Source organism: Canis aureus, chromosome 4, assembly GCF_053574225.1.
Source record: "Canis aureus isolate CA01 chromosome 4, VMU_Caureus_v.1.0, whole genome shotgun sequence".
Lineage (NCBI taxonomy): Eukaryota > Metazoa > Chordata > Mammalia > Carnivora > Canidae > Canis > Canis aureus.
In genome coordinates, this window is record NC_135614.1 from 73,843,569 (window position 1) to 73,864,384 (window position 20,816).

Consider the following 20,816-nt stretch of genomic DNA (forward strand, 5'->3'; position numbering starts at 1 on the left):
ATACTCCACCAACTGAACAACTGGGCCAATCAGGGGCCCCTGATGTCTATCATTCTAAGGAACAAAGGGAAGTTAGTGGTGGATGGCCACGTTTTTCAGCAAGGGTCTCTAGCAGTTGAAAGTCTGATATATGTTGTTACGTAACACTCTTTCACACAAGGAAAGCATTCTTTTGTGATGTGTGCAGCCCTTCCCAGACACTTGATCTCACTTGGTAGTTGTTAAGCTACTGTTGAGATGCTTATTTAATAGGAAGTTATATATAGACTTCAAGCCATGTTCCCATTGAACATGTGTGTTCTGTAAGCTAAACCCAAATGTTTTCTGCTAAAATCAAATGATACTGGCTGCTCAATTCAGAGGGAAAAGCAATGAATGAAGTCAACAGATTGAATTCTCTCAATTTAAAAATTTTCCATCATAAATTTTTTTCTTTTTTCTTTTTTTTTTTTTAAGAGAGTGCATGCGGGGTAGGGGTAGGGGTGGAGGGAAAGGGAGAGAAAATCTTAAAGCAGGCTCTATGCCCAGCACAGAGCCCCACGTGGGACTTGATCTCATGACCCTGAGATCATGACCTGAGCTGAAATTGAGAGTTGGACACTTAACTGACTAAAAGCACCCAGATGTCCCCACTATAAATTTTTCTTAAGGCCTTTTAAGAAACTTCTTAAACTACTACTGATCTGAATGCTAGCAGATAAGTAGGCTTGCACTATACCTAAATGATATTAGAGAACTTAAAATTGTCAATCATGCTTAGGTTAATAGCTTATACATGGAAATATGTTTCTAGTTTTGCCTTTACACTGCATGAGAGCCATATTGTCCTATAGTAAATGTGCTCCTATATCATACATAATTTAATATGTACACATTTTTTATTGTACCCATAAAAGTGTTAAGAATTTTTGTTTTGTTATTTCTAAATATGACTAAGAACTACTATATTGCATGGCTCTAAAAATGTGTTTGGGGACCATGCCAAACGAATGCTTGCAGATATTAAGCATACATCCCAAGAAAAGACTTCCAAATTCAATTCTAAAATTAAAAAAATAAATGCCAAGATTACAGTATAGAAGCTGCTAATGCTTCCATTTTTTTCTTAAATACTTAGTGTGCAGGTTAGGTCTCCTGATATGAAGGATGTTTTTTCTTGTATATAACCCTATGTTATAACTGGGGAAAATTCTATGACATACTTTTTGGTAGATAGCTTTAAAATAATGAAACTTTGCCTCTTAGCACAAACACCCTTGAGAACATTGCATTCATATTACAGCTTACCTAGAAATAATCAGGAATAGAAGCAAATTCTGGAAAAGTTGTAAATTAAAAGAGTTACCAACAGTTGTGGCACTAACAGACTTTTCTGAGGTAGAAGAACCGTGGAAAAAAGAATAAACAAACAGAGCTATGTGTGCACATACACGCACTCATATTATGCTATCATGAAAATTGTGCCCCCAAATTTCATAGCATAAACATCTATTGCATCATCTCCTATTAAAGACATACCATGCTCTAGCTACAGAAGAGCTTTGGTAATCAATGTAAAAGCACAGATAGAGAAGTTTGTACCATAAATGGAAAGAAAGTGAAGAGCTTGGTTGACAAAACTTTCTTCAAGTAATTGACAGCTCTTGGGGTATGTGTGTATGTGTTGGCAGGTGGCATAGGACATTAAAGAAACATAAAATATGTCAAAATCATCTTAAAATATTTTACCTCTCTTATGTTTCCTTTGCCTTTAGAAATATAATGAAGTATCTGGCATTTGCCTCAAAATAATCCAGTAGTGGGACAGAGTGTAGGTCAGGGAGGCAGCGTAGAGATACTACAGATGAAACAAGACTGTGTGTGTGTATATATACAGATATTTTTGCTGGAAAGTACTGATAAGTTTTGGTAATATGGATGTTTTAGCAGGCTGGATCTAAGAGACCTACAGTCATCTTGATTGTCTTATGAAATACTTCCTAAAACATTAGCCAATAATCCTTTCTGACTTGTTTGCTTATCTCCAGAATCAAAGAACTCAGACACTGGCCATCTTTCCTCCAACACCTTATGAAAGGTAAACCCCTTAGTAATTTAAGGGAATTTTCTCTGAGAAAAACTCAGGTAGAAACTCAAGCAATTGTTTAAAATAAATACATATGTAAATACAGACATACATACATAATACACAGATGGCAAAACCACATGAGGTTTCCCCACATAAGGAAGTTTTAAAAATGAACATTTGAAAACAGTGTTACACTGGTATTGTAGATATTGATGGGTTCATAAAATAAGTGCATCATGGGTAGTGCACTGGCTGGTAGCCTGGGGATCTGACATGATACAAACATCTTCTTCAGGAGGAAGCTAAAAACAAGTTTAAAACCTAAAAACCTAGATTCTACCCAGATTCAGAAGTCGCTGGATTTCCCAGCAGGTCAGTCCTCCAACAGAAAGTAATACCACCCCAAAACCTCCCTTCTGCTTATCATGAGATGCTCTCTAAACAGTGAGCAGAGGGATGACGGGATACTCAGTATGCCCTGGGGACATACAATCCGTGACATTGTCACAGAAAGCCTTGTCTGGCTATAGAAACTCTCCCTTTCTCTAAGTATGTGTGTATGTGTACATGTATGAGGCTTTCTGTTGGTAAAACTCGTTTTATTTACTTATTTGTTTAGAGAGAGCAAGAGCGAGTGAGAGCGAGGGGAGGAGTGGAAGAAGAGGGACAAGCAGACTCCACGCCCAGCATGGAGCCCCACATGGGGCTTGATCTCATGACCCTGAGATCATGACCCGAGCCAAAATCAAGAGTTGGATGCTTAACTGATTGAGCCACATAGGCATTCCCAGACAAATGTTTTCTAATGGCTACAGGTTCCCAATCATTTTCAGGGTAAGTGGTTCTCCTAGCAGAAGTCCATTCAAATCAGAATCAATAGACTGGGTGCACTCATGTTTTGCTCTACATATTTCTATATTGTTTTGCTCATACAAATGGTAAGCATTCATTTTTTTAATGATTTTTACTAAAATCATATGGAATAAATAATGCTATGCCTTCGAGAGTATGTATTAGTAGGGGTGAGGGAAAAGCCAAGAAAGCTTTCTGGAAGAGGAGGTATCTGAACTAATAAGGATCTGACCAAAGAACGATTCTAGAAGAACTGTAAGGTGGTGGTCCTTAACTTTGATGCACAGTAAAATCACCTGGAGAACTACAGAGAAACATCAATTCCTAAGCCCCCATTTCAGACCAATTGACTGAAGAATTTAGGGAGGGGGGAGGAGAGGTGATGCTTCAGCACTATGTCCCATGTCATGTAATTAACATGAATGGGACAGTACAGACTCTCACAACGTGAACTCCAGAAGTGAGAGGTGCATAAGATGGTATCTCACTGTAGAAGCACCCCCTACCCTCAGCCTGCACCCAGTCCTTGAGCATAAACCTCCAGTCAGAATTCATCAGGTAACTTACTCTCCTGGAAGCTATTATGGCATCAACATAAAAAACCCCTCTATTCCCAACACCTCCCTCAGATCTATAGTTCCACAGTGGTTTGAAGGAAATTATCAAATTGGTAGTCTAAGGGGGGAGGGATTTATCTTTCTGAGTGAATGATTTAATTTTTAAGGAAGACTTTAAAATTTCTTTCTTTAAATTTTTTTTTTTTTAAATGGAACTTTCAAAAATTTCCTACAAACCAGAATTGATCAAAACCACAGGCAGGCTAACTTGAAGCTTCTGCAATTTACAGATAAGAGTTCCCAACTCGTGCAGGCCCAACCCTTTTGGAAAGTTGCATCTGACAGAGATCCTTGAGTTTGTGGCCTCTGATCTTTCAGCTCAAGAACTGTTCCATTTTTACCACAAACATGTTTTCACAAACATTCAGTTCCGAGGGGTTAGGTGACCATGGGCTGAATTCCTCTGGGCCGATGGTTTGTTGTAGCTGATACAACAGCTGGCCCAAACCCAGCCAGTGTGAGTAGAGAGTTGGGTCCAGATCACTGTCCCGATCCCATCATGTGACATCTGGAGCACTGGGTTCAGTTCGGGGAGTGAGGTACAAGGGAGGGCAATCAGGGTGGTGAGGGGCCCAGAAGAATGGGGACACTTAGCTTGTGTTTAGGTGTCTTTTGAATCTCTGGAAAAACCATCATCCTCCTTTGCTCCATATGGCACGATAAGGATCACTGGTAGGGCCTTGCTGGAAGACAAACTTCTCAACAGTTTGGGCCATCCCCAGAGTGGAATGTCTTCAGGTGGCAGTCACCTTCCAGGGGTGTGGAGGGGGGGTTCCTGCTGTGGGTGCCAGGCTGCACTGTTTCACCTCTGCGTGCTTTCCAGCTAGGAGAGCCTCAGGTCTTGTCCTCGCTCTCTTTGTGAAAGTGGAAGTTTCCATGGTGGGAAACCTTCTCAGGAGACTCTTCTCTCAGACTTCCCATCTGTGAGGCTATATTTCCTGGGGTGTGTGTGTGTGTGTGTGTGTGAGAGAGAGAGAGAGATTTTTGCTGGGAAACTCACCCTACCCCTGGGCTGGCTCTTACCGCATTTAACAGGGAAAGAGTCAGGTGTGAGGAAAACAATGAGGAACAACCACAACAGATGCTCCTTCTCTCCCGCTAATAGAGCTGTTTCCTGCTAGGGAGCACTAGTTTCCTGAACACTGGAGGGTCCGGAAAAGGGACGGTCACATCGCTCCTTGCATATTTTGTTTCCCACTGGGCTCATCCTGCCTGGGTCACCACTACTTTGTCCTACTGCTTTCACAGGCCTCTCCGCCAATCAGACTTGGAATTCCTTGAGGTCAGGGGTTCTTGTCTTCCTCACTGGGGTGTCCTCAGCTCCTAGAAAAGTGGCTGGCCCATGAAAAGTCTCTACAAATATTTCCTGAATGAAGTTGTCTGTAACAGAAAGGCAGACTTTGTCTGAGGTAGCTAGATTTAAAAGATTTTGTCTACATCTCAACAAAACCCAAAATCCGCTAAAATTTTTTTAAAATAAAATAAAAAAAAACATTACCCAGATTTTCTTTCAGTATGATGAAAAAGAGAGAGAGAGAGAGAGAGAGAGAGAGAGAGAGAGAGAGAGAGAGAGAAGTAAAAAAAGAAAAGCCAGGTGATCTCTACCCCATAGATGGGTCTTCCCACTATATGGACTTTCCACCTCCTTCCCCAGATGGACATAACTTGCCTCCCTTTCCATGTTTCTGAGCAGCTTGAGAGAGAAAATAAAGCAGGACCAGCCTATTGGCTTCAAATGAGCGGGGTTGAAACTTCTTTCTGGCTGGCTTGTTTCCAGGCCACCATGAAGACTGTGTGTTGAGACAGACTGTGTTTGTCTAAAGTTTTGGTTGCGGGAAAGGCTCTGCTAACAGCCCGTGGAATCCGCAGCCTTGGGGATCCCAGGGTCCCACACACTGGGCCTGAGTCTCAGGAAAGGCTGTGGAGTTGTATAACCAAGGAAAATATTTAGAATTATGCAGCTGTGATAAGGTAATCACATCCCATGCTCCAGGGGAAGAAACCAATCCCCTCCAGTGGTAAGGAAGGAATTCTCTTTGGCTCCCATGTTGTTATTTGATTAATTTCATGGCTTCTTAAATTTACCTTTGATAGGAAAGTGATCGCTTCAAGGATCACAGACACACAAGACAGGGGCAATCTGGAGGCTTAGTGCCATGCCTCTGAACTGAAGCTGTCTCCTCTCACTCTAGAACTCTGATTTATACAGAGTGGATCACCAGGACAGCTCTTACTGATGTTACGTTACTGCACGAAGCTTCCACTAATTGAGCACATGCTATGTGCCAGGCATACAGCCTCACAACATATGTATCACCTTCATTTTACAGACAATGGAAGGGAGGCCCAGAAAACCTCCTCCCCCTCTAAGATAGATACTTTTGTTTCTTCTATAAAATGTATGCATGGGGTAAAGGGGAAAATCTGTAGTCCCTTTTCTCATACATAAATGCCTGGAGTATTTCAAATAGGCCTTAGCTATACTCCAGAGCCATGACAATCAATAGCTTAAAATATTAAAAAAAAGTTTTAAAAGATTTTATTTATTCATGAGAGACACAGATTGAGAGAGAGAGGCAGAGACATAGGCAGAGAAGCAGGCTCCATGCAGGGAACCGGATGTGGGACTCCATCCCAGGACTCCAGGATCACACCCTGGGCCAAAGGGAGACACTCAACTGCTGAGCCACCCAGGCGTCCCAAAATATTAAAATTTTCTTAAGTGATTTTGGCTTTCATTTTTGCAAGCCCTTAATAAGCCCTTCACATGTCCAAGTAATTGATTAGGAATTGCCTAGCTCATTTTGCCTTTTCGTGTTAAAAGAAATGACAAAACTTTAGATTATTCTTATTGTAACTGCCATTTCTCTGAAGCCAAAGGGATATACTTCAAGGTACAACATTTATCGTTTTTATTTTCTCAGGCAAAAGACCCCTTGTTGGTGATGGCAGCTTACTGGCTTTACCTATAGGCAAGTTCTACATCCCACCAAATACATTAGCCAACAGATTTGGAAGGAAGCTGCCTAAAGAATATGGGGCATGTCACAGAGCTTGTCACATGGAGGAGGCAGGTAATGTTATACTTCTGGGTTTAAAAACAATTGTTTGATTGATTTTGGATACAGAAAGAATTGTTAGTTTTTCAAGGACAGATGGCATCCAAAGATCTTTTGCCCTTGGGAATGTTTAGGTAGAAGCTGGACGATGACTTGGAGGAGAAATTGTAAGGCTAGTTGGAGCAGAGCAGTGTTTCCAAAGTGGGGTCAATACAGTGGTATTTACTTATTCTGGTGGGACAGATGCCGCTTCTCAATTAATATTAAGTCACAGAGCGAGAAAGTCATTCTCTTCAATTCTCTTTCAGTTCTTGTATTACAGGAAAGATAAGTCTTATTATGGTACTAAAATGCATTTAACACCTCACTAACACCCTGTCCTCCCCAATTAGGCACCTTTCTAAATGACAGCACAGGTCTCAGGCTCTCAAAACCTTTCCCAGGCAATAGTACCAATCCAGAATTTTATTACATTGTGATTTATTATATCCTTCACCAAACAAGTAACAGGAACTTTCTGTAATGATTTTAAAGCATTGGAAGAAAAGTATGTTGATTTCAAGAACATTCTAAGTAAATGAGAATGGGGCAGTATCCATATAACTTTGGGATGGAGATGCCATGACTTGAAAAGTCAGATGTGAAATCATGCCCTTCCTTGTACCCCACTCCCAGAATTGAACCCAGTCCCCCAGATGTCATATGACAGGATATGAACAGTGACTTGGACCCAACGCTCTGCTCCTACTGGCTGGATTTGGGCCAGCTATTGTATTAACTGCAACAAACCATTGGCCCAGAGGAGTTCAGCCTGTGGTCATCTAACAAGAGGTCACCTAAGAGAGGCCCAGCCTTACTCTCTCATCATTGGAATTAGGATTTGCTTAAAATATTGTGTGATTTCAGAGATGCAGGGAAGCTCTTTCTCTCTACACAACATATATCTTCTTGAGGGCCATATCTTTGTATTCATGTATCTTTTGTGCCTAGCTCAGTGTCTGACAAAGTAAGAGCTCAAAAAATAGCTGTTAATGAACGAATGAATGTTAGAAGATAAACTTCATCCATTTTATGATTCAGCTCAAGCGTGCTCTACCATAGGCCTCACACACTGATGCCACTTTCTTGCTGTTGACATTCCCTCACCACTCCCCTTTTATTTACACTATACTCAACTCCACAGAGATCATTTGTAAAATGATGCTCCCCACTTTCAGAAAACAGGAGACACAGTTTGAGGTAAGCGATTGAGGAGGAATGCACAGTTAGATGAGAAAAGAAGAAAGTACTAGTTTTCTGAAAAGATGAAGGGGGAAGTGATAGTTATGTCTACAAAGCACAACCTGAAATGGAGTTTAATTATTATCTAGTGAACTTAATCAGGCTAAGCCAGCCAAACCAACTCATATTTCTGGCATGAAATATCTAGTTTGGCTGCCTATGCTGACCAAATCAATAGAAATTGGCGCCAAACCTTTATTTTATGGTGTGGTGTGTTGGCACAGACTTGCTCTTCTTGTTCAAAAACACAGGTACTTGAGTACAAATCCAGCCATTAGGCTTGCTCCCAGCTTCTCTCTGGCAGCTCTGGAATGCTAATACACACCAAGGATATTTGGAAAGATTGGAATATCAAATTTGGGAAGAGGAGACATGGCTTATTGGAGCTTTAAAGCCACAATTCACAAACGTGGATGTTTCAAGAAAGAAAACCTAACTTAGATTTCTGAACTTTATTTTTAGTTTTTAAAAGATTTTATTTATTTATTTATTTATTTATTTGTTTGTTTATGAGAGACACACACACACAGAGGCAGAGGCATAGGCAGAGGGAAAAGCAAGTTCCCTGGGAGGAGCCTGATGGGAGACTCAATCCCAGGACCCTGGTATCACGACCTGAGCCACCCAGGTGCCTCAGATTTCTGAGTTTAAATATGACTTTAATACAACTAAATGTACAGAATCTTTTAAAACAAAATACCTCACCCAACAAATGCACAAAGGGCTTCAGGCATTTCAGTTTTCTGTCTGTAGAAATTCTGGGCCTTCTGCCTTAAAAGCATTAAGCCTGTCAAATATTTTCCCACCGAGAACTATTTCTAGGGGAGCATGACCCCAGAGTTCTGATGCTGGTGTTCCCATCGGGTGCAGGAAAGATCAGCACAGCTATGACACAATGTGGTCCAGAAGATGGAGAGAAGTTTCCAATGGCTATTTGCTTAAGTGGCAATAAATGTGGTGTTCAGTAATATCACGCTGAGTAATATCATGCTTTTGGCATGCATGGAGCTGTCAACATTTGAATAGGCCAAAAGGGGAACCCAGTGATAGCTCTATGGGTGGACCTGGTTGGCAGTGCGTCCCTTACAATTAATAGCACCCACATTCAAACCTGCATTCCTATGTTGGTAGCCCTCCTGGTCTACAGATCAGCTTTGTCTGGCTTGTAGTGTTTTGCTCAGCCAATTGTAACAACATGGAAGAGCCCTGAGGTTCTTGAAAATTTTTAGGTTTCTGGACTCTCTTGAAACATCAGATTTAGGCCTTATGGACACATGGCAAAAATTGTGTCTCTTGTCTACACTGCTCTGTAGCTGGGTCACTTTCCACCTATCATCACACTTCTTCCTGTTACTTCTCTCGTCAAAAAAAACTATTTCTTGGGCAGCCTGGGTGGCTCAACCGTTTATCGCCGCCTTCAGCCCGGGGCCTGATCCTGGAGACCCAGGATCGAGTCCCACGTCAGGCTCCCTGCTTGGAGCCTGCTTCTCCCTCTGCCTGTGTCTCTGCCTCTCTCTCTATCTCTCTGTGTCTCTCATGAATAAATAAATAAATAGAATCTCTTAAAAAAAAAAGAAAACTATTTCTCTGTATCCACACCTCTATCAAAGTAAGAAAACAACAAATAGCGTGAAAGGGCAGCTTCATGTATCACCATCACTTGCCTGGCCACAAGAGGTATTTGAGTTTGCCTTTCCATTCTAAAATAACGGACCTAACTTTGTTCCCTCCCTAGGCAACACATTCTCCAATGCGTTCTCCACATCCTCTAACATCTCCCAACGCACATGGAAGTCCTCCAGGGATGTATGTAATCTGCAGAGGTTCCCTCTCCTCATTCCCTTTGGGTCATACCCCTGGCCCCTTATTGGTTTGGATTCATTGTATTTAAAAGCCTAAAGGAAAGTCTTATCGAATCAATCATTCATTGTTATTGATCACAAGTATCCAAATTACCTTGTAACTTGGAAATCACTCCTTTGAGATCAACACCAAGATCTTTGGCAAACTAAATTATGCCCCTTGTCTCAACACAGTCCCGGGAAAGGGCTGAGACTCTTTTCATGGTCCTAAGCGGCAGCAACCCCAACTTGTAATTAGGTGACATTTTAAAAGTTCATTTTATATTGGTTGCTTGCAGCTTATAATCCCTTTCAATATTGTAAATGTTGCTAGTTTTCCCACAGTTTACCAACAAATTTCTTTTCAACCATGTGAAGGGATAGTGTTTTTTTTTTTTCCTGCAAAATTATTCAATGAAAGCTTGTTTTCCTTCAAAATAGTTGGTGTACTAAGTATTAGAAAACATCAGGAAAAGCCTGATGTTGAAGTAATTGTCAAGTAAGTATTAGGGGGAAGTAATATTTTCTCTAATTGTACCAAATGAGGGCTTTCCTCTTAGAAAAAGTGACACGGTGGGTTTTTAGCACAATTCCCAGGAGGCAGAAACCTAAACCCTGGTGCCACCCTTGAAGAGACAGTATAAATGAATCCAGAACCCCTCAAGTTTCTGTCCAGGGAAGACTGTAGTGGCTCAAGTCAAATGCCAGCCAGTAGGGATGGGGATGAGGGCTGTCCTGCCCCACTAAATAAAATGGCACATGGGCGTCAGTTCTGTCCTCTCAGAGCTATTGCAAGAATTTGCTTCCCAGAAAAATGTTAACATGAGGATAATAAAATGAGAATGTAAGCTCACATCAGCATTAACCTAGCTTCTGTGATAAGAGCTGGGGCTGCTATGATTACCCCTGGTCAGCAATCGGCCAGGACACTTCAGAAACAAGCACCCCAATCATCCTGCCTACATGATGGTTTTATGGGTAATTCCTCCTCCAATGGGAGACTTGTGTGCAGGCAATCACTTGTTTAAAGACCTGAACAAGTGGAAGCCAGTAGAGATCCGCAAGGCATTGGAGGGAAAGGCTGAAATAGTTCCTGTCCAGGTAAGGCTAGCCCCCCCAGGCATGCAGTAGTCAGAATCTTGCCCCATGACTTTTGAGTTGTGCTATGAAGTTCTTACTACACAGAGATCTTGCAAAGAGATTATAAGTATCCTTGAGAACTCCCTGGGAGGGGAAAAGATGCTCAGAGCCAGCTCCCATAGAGGTGGAGTGATGTGTCCAAGGAGGGACAGTGAGACAAGGCTGGAAAAAGAACAGGGTCAGTAGTACCTGAATTCTGGGCTTTAGCTACAAACCCAGAAACCATCCTGCTGGGACAGTGTCTATGGACATTCTTCCTTCATGTCAGAGGTGTGCTGTGGGGAAAGAGAAGAGTGGGCAGGAAGGAAGGTATAGTAACTTTTTAAATTTTTTTATTTTTTGCAACTTCTTGGCTCCATTTGTATTCACCAGTCACATGTACCAAGGACTCTTGAAGCATTTCCCCGGGCAGGAGTCAACTGCAACCTTACTGTCACAGAAAATAGATCCTACCCTGCAAAGCTTCCGCTCGTTGAGAATCCAAGTGTCAACTGACAAAATATCCAGATGGGGAAATCCCCCTCCCCCTCCCCCTTCTCCCACCAGCGTAAAAGGTAACGGGGGTGGGGGACAACTGGAGAAGGAAATGAAGTCATGCGGGTTCACCAGGAAAAGATAAAGTGTTGGTGGCAGCAGAGTTGGTGAGTGTGTTGTGGGCATTACCTCTTGCTGAGGCTTCCAGGAAGGCTCCCGCTCAAGTCCTGGTGGCTCTGAGAACAAGCATTCTTGCATCAATAGCTAATAGGCTGTCCAACCAGATGTTATCTGGGTGGGATAAGAGGGTGAGAAAACAGACCTGTTGTACGCTGTTGTCAACTGTATCGCTGTGGTCAGAGAAGGCTGGTTGTGTAGTGTTTAGCAGAGTGCCTCTTTCGTAGTGAGGCAGACCAGATTACGTGGCGGTTTAAATCCGTTTCCTCTTGTGATTGGTCAAATATGAGAGTCATAATCATTCATGCATTACTAAAGCCTCCTTTCCATCATTTTGAAGAGACTTTTTTTTTTTTCTAGAACAGAGCATGCATCCAGCAGAAACCTAAAGCATTTGCTTTTCTAAGCGATCTTTTGCAATAAGCACACATTAAAAAAAACCCATCTGCATGTGGTACCTGTGACAAGACTGGAGATGATAAGTGGTAACACCAGCATCTGTAACATCCTCATCAGGAGTTCCCCAGGAAAAGAGAAGTACTTGACCTCCCGGTAGCTCATTCTGTATGGTCGCAGGGTAAATCCAAGGATTGTACCTGAAGGGAGAACAAAAAGGAGAGAAATGGAGTCTTTTTAAAGACTGAATAATCCTAGGAAAATGAAGAAGTATTTGGCGGGTAGTCCCTCCTGTCTGACATGAGTATATTTATTTAAGCAGCAAATATTTGTGCTGCTTTAGGAGCAAAGGGGTGTGCGTCTCACTTTGGTCATTGTCTGGAAGGGTCTGATTGAATCAGGGCTTTCAGAAGGACTCAGAGAAAAATATGTTACTGGCTTTAGCAAATGAAAATTTTCTGTGTCTAACTTGAAAGCAGTAGAACCCATTTTGACATGGCTCAGTACAGAGTTATAAAGATAGGGGCACACCTAGGAGACAAATCATGTCTCCACGAGCAAGACAAAATAGAAAAGAAAAACCACCCTTATTGTAATGGATTTCCTTTGTAACAACAGATATTAGGACTACTAGCATAACCACTTATTCAGGGAGCGTAATTTTATTTTTTTCCAATTAAAAAAATTCCTCTTGCTCACATTGTTAATCCATTTTCATCATCCCCCTGTCTGCACACCATGTGTTCTCTCTACATGGTCTTGATATTACCTTGGCAACTGTATTGTACAGACTTGTTAGTTGCTGGCAAAAGAAGACTCCAAGAGGAGCAGAGACTTTTTTTACCAAAAATTTTTCCCCTCTTATTTTTCCTTTTGCTCCTGGAACTTTAAAATATATTTTAAAAAATAACTTCATCTATAAATTAAATTATGCACGATAGCTTTTGGAGTGTTTGGCAGCCAACAAAAATATTAAATAAACAGACTCCTTCTTTCCTTTCCCTAATTTGCTTTCCTTGCCCAAGAAAATTTACTTATTCCATTACTGTAAATATTTTCAAAATTTCTACCCCTGCTATTACTTAAAAACACGTGAGTTAAGAGAGAAATACTGAGCTATTTAGAAGCTAGAGTTTGGGGAAGAGGGAGAGAATGCTGGGTAGACATAACTTTTTCCAGAGGAAGCAAGCAGTTCGTTAAGAAAACCGAGTAGCCTAACTTCTCATGAAATAGGTTTCTTCTCTTAGGAAATGAGACACGAAGTTCACATCAGTTGTCACAGCAAAGCCAATTTCATATCTTAGGTCTCAGTAACCATGAAGTATCCATTCTTTGATTATATACTGTGATATTCAAACTAAGAGTCTGAATCTATGTGACTAGAAAATCTGGCTGATCCAGTTTTTAGGACTTTTAGGAAAATATTTATCGCTTTTCCCCAATGCAACAATACTATGCTCAAGAGAAAAGGTGATTTGGAAAACACAGGAAAAGGCAAGAGCCTGCCTCTATTGGTTTTATCACTTAAACAGCAAATAGCTAATGCTTACTGAGCTCTTATCATATGCCAAGCCTTGTCAGTGCTTTACTTGTGTTGGTATATTTAATCCTCACAAAACCCCCTGGAGGTATGTACTATTTTACCACAATGTACTGATGGAGAAATCTAATTACAGTGAACTTCGAACTTGCCAGATTCCAGCAACTATTCAAACACCACAGTCAAAAAGCAACTCGAGTGACGGAGCTGGGATTTAAACCTAGGCATTTAGACTCAGAGCTCACATTCTTGAGGATCTCACAAACTTCCTACCTCTCCAGTAGAGCCAGGCCAACCACTGTGAGCGCTTCTGTGAGTTTCTTTTCAGAATGTTCTCACGTAGAGCTAAACACACGGAAATCGCCCAGAATGTACTTTTCCATATGTAGTCACCATAAGCATCACTTTTAGCCTCATGATATCAGATCCAATGTTTGTACCAATTTACTGAACACTTCCTTTGTTCTTTTTTTTTTCACTTCCTTTATTCTTGAACAGTTAGGTTGGTTAGCATTTTTTCACTTTCATGATGAACACCATGATGAATGTATGAAGGTTGTTTTATTTTTTTATTTTTTATTTATGATAGTCACAGAGAGAGAGAGAGACAGGCAGAGACACAGGCAGAGGGAGAAGCAGGCTCCATGCACCGGGAGCCTGACGTGGGATTCGATCCCGGGTCTCCAGGATCGGGCCCTGGGCCAAAGGCAGGCACTAAACCGCTGCGCCACCCAGGGATCCCTGAAGGTTGTTTTATAACTAGGAATATTTTTTTAGTCCAATTTAGAGAAAGGAAACTAGTGCATTGAAGACTCTGACTACCATGATTGATGCTACTAAATTGTTTTCCCAGTGGTTTGGCCCCTCGATTTAATGCTTTGTTAGTGGATGAGAAGGCTTTAGTATTCTCTCTACCTCTAGGACCTGAATTATCATAAAAAATCGTTAAAACAATCTGTGAATGTGATGAGTTAATAGTGCGTATTTTTTATTTCTTTTCAATTTACTTAACATCTAATGATGACCATTTCTGCTAATTGTATACTCTCCAAGCATTTACTACCTCCTAATAATTTGAAGAGTTTATGTGTGTGTGTGGGGGGGTATGTATTTGGTTATAAATTCTTTGCATAATAAAGATAATTACCCTTTGCCTATAAGTAAAATAGTTGCTCTATTTTTTCTAATTTTCTGGCCATATGTTAGTACTCTAAAATATACAGGTGTTTTGCATTTTTGTAAAATAAGGTCTGCGCCTCTTTTTTTATTAGGTGATTTCTTTAAGTTATAAACTTTAATTTCCCTCCTCCTCCCAAGTTTGATACATCTTTAATTCATTTTTCTTTCTTTGATTGCTTGTTTTGTTTTAAAATACTGAAGCTTTAATCTTCCTGGAACTTGGTTTGGGGTAAGGCATTTAATTCTAATTTTCAGTGTGCATTATTCAACACAGCATCATCCTCAGCACATGGGAATTATAAAAAGTGCTGGTAATATCTAGTTCTTTCTTGCTTGTTGTATAAAGGCCAAGTCCCACTGAAATAACTGCTTCATCTTATAATGAGTAAGTAAATAAATATTTATAAACCTTACTACTAATCAAATATAATTTCACTGGAATTTATTGTCTTCTGATCTTTATTTAAATGCATTTAAATACTTATCATTCAATTACAAAATAAAATGTGTACAATAAACACAAGAAACTCATTTTGGCCATCTGGAATTTGACCATATCAAGATATTGGGAATTTTAGATATCTCCCAAATAACAATTTTAAGACCAGGCTTCGTTTCATGAGTTCATTTCTAAGATGGTTGTTTGTTGTTAAAAATGTATTTACTCAAATACAACACTGTTTCCAAGAATGGGTGGGATCCCCAGTAGTCCAGAAGCTATTTGTTAATTAAATTTCTTAAGTTGTTTAAGACATTTAAATTATTTAAGTTATCATTTAAAAAAGGGTAGAACAGCTGCTCATCCAATGATACAGATTCTAGGAGCAAGAGACAAGCCAGTGTATATGAAGGAAGGGATTGTTCTTTCTAAATACTAGGTGCATTAGATCCCGTTTCCCAAAGTCTAATCCTTGCCAACACTGACTTTATTCTTGTCTCTATAGCCACACAGCTGTATCCAGACTCTCTTTGGGGGCTCCATGTATCTCCTCTCCCTCCATCAAATCCCTTATTTACTAAGTGCTACCAATTTTCATCTAGGTCTTAGGAAGGTAAGTGGGCCAGCCTAGTAGTGAGTGATGTCTCTTGACTCCAATCCACCAGGTAGATGTCTAACAGAGCAGCAGAAAAACAGCCAGGAGGCAAAGTCTAAACAGGTGGTGATAGTTTTCTTGTTTTTTCCAGTCAACAAGTTTCTTGCTTGGAAGCATAATCCTGGCATCAGCTACTCTAGAATGTCTCAGTTTCTTTACATTCTCCAATATGGAGCCCACATTTTCTTAAAGCTATTCTTTATAGTAGAACAGTAAACAGGAGTCATTTATTTCTTCATAAGGGATAGTTTCAGGTCAAAAGCTTTGAAGGGAAGAGTTATTTAGAGGGATAGCACATTGCAACTACTCTTTGAATCAGTTTTGCACCTGACGAAGCTTCGGTCTCTTTCCTTTCTCTGGGTTTACCAAGTAAGCCATTTCTACTCCTAGGACAGAGGAGATTATGTTGGGAAGGGGAATATTTATTGAGCCTTTAATGAGCTAAATGGTGGCATGATCCTTATCACAACTTTATGAGGTAGATATTACCATGTCTATTTTAAAAAACGAATACACTGATGGATGCTCAGAAGCTAGTTAACTTGCTCAAGTCTACAGAATTAGTAAGGAGTTGAGTTGGGAATTTTAAAGAAAACCCAGAGCTCTTTCTACCACATTCTAATGTGTCTCAAACACAGACATGTCCTTGTTGTCTGGGCCTGAGTACAGTTCTCAAATAAACTAGGCTCCTGACTCTTCAGCATATTTAACACCTGAACTCTGGAAGCACTTGAGTAATAATCTTGGATCTTCTAGAGATGTCCTAGAGGCACCCATCAATGTTGGAACCCCTCACAGGTCCCTTTACTTGTTGAGGATCTCACAATATGTTTATCATAGTTCTAAGTCACTGTTTAAAAACGGTTCCACCAATTCCCTTCTGATGGAATGACTTACCTAAACTTAAACAAAACTTATCAATTAAAATAGCTTGCCTCTTCACTCCACTTCACACGTTTTAATCCTTGGAAACAATCAGTAGTAAAGCCAGAAAGGACATTAAGGGAAAACATGCTTCAGGTTCTCATGTTTAATGACAATAGCCAGCCAGTCATTGAGTATTCGCAAGATGCCAAGGCCTCATGAGCACAATGCCTCACAGAACCATGGAAGCCAGGACTAGTATTGCCTACATCTCAGAGATGAAGAACCGGAATCATTGAAAAAGTAGGTAGGTACCAGGTGTGCCAAAACGTCACAGCTGGTACAGGTTGTGGCCACGGTCAATGCAGAGAAGGGTCAAGCTGCTTCCCTTAATGCCTGGTGAATGGCTGAGGTCGACTTCACACTCAGGCTGTCCAGCTCCAGAGCCTGGACCCTCACCTCCTATGCTGTACTCCTGGCCTCTCAACAGTCATGGTACTAATTTGAAGATCCCAAGTCAATATACTACATTTTGTCTACCTTTTCATTCCATTTCAAATTAGTTTAATATAGAGTCTGAGTGGGGCAAAGGTTTTGTTGATTTTACTTAATGAAGTCAACATCCAGCTTTTCTTTCCAATTCATTTGTTGAATGAATAAACAAGAGACATTTTTCTTTGGCTTTTGCTCTGCCAGACAGCATTAGAGGTGAGGTCAGTGTGGTAAGGTCAGCCAGCTGTCAGTGTCAAATCAAGAGGAGCAAATGCTCTGAATGCGAAGACTGCTTTTTCGGGGTAAGCAGTTCAGGTTTCTGATTACACAGCCCAGCAATGAAAACAGTGTTCCCTGAAACATCCTCACATCTCAGAGCCCTCTACTCTGCCCTTCAGACCCATTAGAGGCAGCAGGGCGGGGGTGGCCTTCTTCACTGTTGGTAAAGCTGCTCACTCAGGGGCTCTGCAGAGCTGAGGACTCTGCATGTTCTTGATGCTCATTGATTGAGGTTCCTAGAGCTAATAAAAACCGTTATGGCCACCAGATCTTTAATGCAAAAGAACAGATCTTTTATTATTGATTACTCTGCAAAAACAGCGATAAAAATCAGAATAACCTCCCCATGGGATTTGTTACAGCTGAAGCAAACTTTGTAGTTTGCATCTCGGTGACATTATATGATACACAGATGTCACGATTCAATCTGGATTGTTCAGTCTAAGTCAACAGTCTTAAATCATTCCTGTTTTGGTATTTTACAGGATTTTTGGAATCTAGGAAATATTTTAGCTAGAACATTTAAAGTGATCAAAATGAACTGTGTTGAATGCTATAAACAAAGATGCATTTTTGTTTAAAGACTTTCTCCTAGTACAAAAAGCTCAAGAAATGAGTCCTTCGGGGTTCACTGTTTCCCCTAGAGAGTCTATACAACAAACACTTCTTTGGAAGATTAAATATCACTTCGCTTTTCTAGACGAAGACACAACTTGTACACTAGGGCCTCAGTAAGAACACACCACGAAAGGCTTCCTTTTGAAAGCCAGACATGCATAGCAAGTTAAAAGCTAAAGACCTATTTTGAGAATTTGACCCATATTTAATCTGATAAAATTATGGAAAATATCAAGAAGCCAGAAAATATTTAAAAGTAGAAAAATGAGGTACAAGATGAAGTAAAATTTGGACTTTTGATAAATGTTAGGAGTTTAAAATAGTAAAATTTTACCCAAGTTCCCCACCCTCTCTCCAAACTGTCACGAACAGATATGCAGACCAAAGCTTTCTAGAATTATTACTCACAATGCAAAATTCTCCAGAAAGGGAGATCATGCCCCCAAAATGCTCAGATGCCAAGAGAGAATCTAAAAGTAATAGTGGCCCTGGTCTTGAAAGGAAAACTTTACATTTTGGGACCACCATATGAAAACTACCAAACATCCACCCAGGATGAGCCAACTAGCTCTGCAAACATTGACACTGCAAACCAGTCAGAGGACATTCAAACTCCTACCCAGAATGAGCTTGGCCTGCACATCTTTAGCTAGAAAGGGTACCATGCTGTCTACTCATATGCAAGATGGCTCAAAGAAAACAATGATTTCAAAATTTTCATTGACAGCATATACTGATTTTACTCGACAAAATACTACTATTTCCCAGGTAGGATCTTTTCATTTATGTAGCAACAATAATGACAATAAAAGACCAACACTACTTTGTCTCAAGGCTACAATGATCCAATTAGGCAACAAAATCACAGGAATGAATCCATTGCCTTTGCCACATTCTATTGGTTAGAAGCAGGTCACGGGTCCCACTCAGACTCAACAAATGAGCTGCGCTGGGCAGCTGGGGTCTAACATGCAAAGGTCTCTAGGCCTCTTTATCAAGCTGCTTCTAGTGCGGTGAAGACACATGCATAGAGAAGATGCTCTGTAGATGTTCGGCAAATGAATGATGTTGGGATTGTAGTTCTAGCCCTGCCTTGAACTCTTCATGTGACCTTTCCTATGCCTCACTATTTTTTTTTTTTTCTGCTAATTTATAAAGGAAGGCTGCTCGAACATTCATCATGTCACCCTGGACCTTTTGCATGGTCTTCCTACTGGTTTCCCTGCTTCTACTTTGCCGTAACCTACAGCCTCCTCCCGACATGATACCCAGAGGGGCACTTTAAAAAAACCCAGAGTGTTGTTCTTCTCTGACCCCTCACAGCTCTTCATCTCACATGGAGCAAAAGCCCAAAGTCACGTGAGGGCTGCACCTGGCCTGCTTCCCTAGCCTCACCATATTTCGAACTTACCCCCTACTCTGCCACCTGCTCTGTTTCAATATTTGCCTCCTTGATGTTATTTCACCATCAGACATGACCCCGCTTTATGGTCCTGTTGCTGGCTCTGCTTTCTGCCTGGGACACTCTTCTCAGAGATGCCCAGGTTTCCTTCCAGGCTTAGCTCAAATGTCATCTTCTTATTGAAACCTACCTTGAACTTCTCCCTTAGCTGGCTTTGTTTCAGGAGTTCTTATCACCTTCCAAAATACAACATAATTTTCTAATTTCTTGTGCTTGCTGCTTATTGTTGTCTTTGCCTCCTCAAATAAAAGTTCCAGGAGATGAAGATTTTTTTCCCTGAGGTGTTTGTTTTTGTTGATATGTATGAAGCCCCAGAAATTGTTCCTGACATGTAGTAGGTGCTCAGTATATTGCACCTACAGTATATATGAGTGACCAAACAGAATGAGTGAATTCTCTTTCAGATGACCCGTGCCCAGCAGTGCCTGTTCCCCCGCTGCTGTTGAACACATTTACCCATTTACCAAATGGAGGAATCACTTTGCTCTGTGCTTGACAGTAAATCCTGTTCCCCACCGTGTTCTGTGAGCACAGCAGCTTACCCCCAGGAACACCCCTTCTTCCAAACCCTGATTTCTCTCTCCTGATCTGTGAAGCTGGATCTCAACTGAACTACGATTTCTCATACTGCTTAGCCTTTCAGATTCCCAGACTAGAAGTGATAGCTCCTGATTTCCTGTTTCTCCCACAAGGCTTGATTTTTTTTGAGTATGAGGGACAGTGGGTGTGAGGCTATAGAAAGATCATGGACCAAAATTTCCGAGATGAGGTTCTGGGTCTGACGCTGCCAGCAAATGATGCCAGTAGGTACTTTACTTAAAGACTGAATCTTCATATCAAACCTACAGGATTTAATATCACCATCTTACAGATGAGGAGGATGAACCCTTGAAAGAGGAAGCCACTTTTTCCAGGTGACAGGGCCAGTGACTGATGTTGGTGGAATGGGGTTTCAAACTGAGGTCTGCCCATTTCCACAGCACACGTCTTCAAATCATATAATTTCTTTGGGCCTCTCTTTTCTTTTTCTTTTCTCTTTTCTTTTCTTTTTTTCTTTCTTTTTTTTTCTTTTTGGTCCACAAAATGGAAGAGATAGATCAGAATGGGGAATATCTAAAATCCTCTTGAACTTTAATGTTCTTGCCTAAAGGTTCTGAGTTTAAAAGAACCATGTGAACCCATAGCATTATAAATCTTAGCTGCTTTATTATGAATTCATCTTGTTTCTTCTCATGAATTCTAAAGTCCTTGATAAGGCATATGAAAGCATTTTTAAATACGTCAACTTGGCCATTACAGTTATTACCGCAGGTAGGCAATAAATAATTATTTGAGAGATCAAATACAAGTTTCTATTTTAGAACTTGGCTAGCTTGTAGCCCA

At 40.7% G+C, this 20,816-nt stretch overlaps 1 protein-coding gene across 1 annotated transcript in view; it reads right to left on the minus strand.

The window, feature by feature from the left end:
* The window catches only part of SLC1A3 (solute carrier family 1 member 3), a 78,169-nt gene that overhangs the window by 44,647 nt on the left and 12,706 nt on the right, over nucleotides 1-20,816 (minus strand). Inside the window, exon 3 of the mRNA XM_077896204.1 lies at nucleotides 11,968-12,105. Coding sequence (XP_077752330.1) covers nucleotides 11,968-12,105 — 138 coding nt within the window. The remainder of the gene's footprint in view (nucleotides 1-11,967; nucleotides 12,106-20,816) is intronic.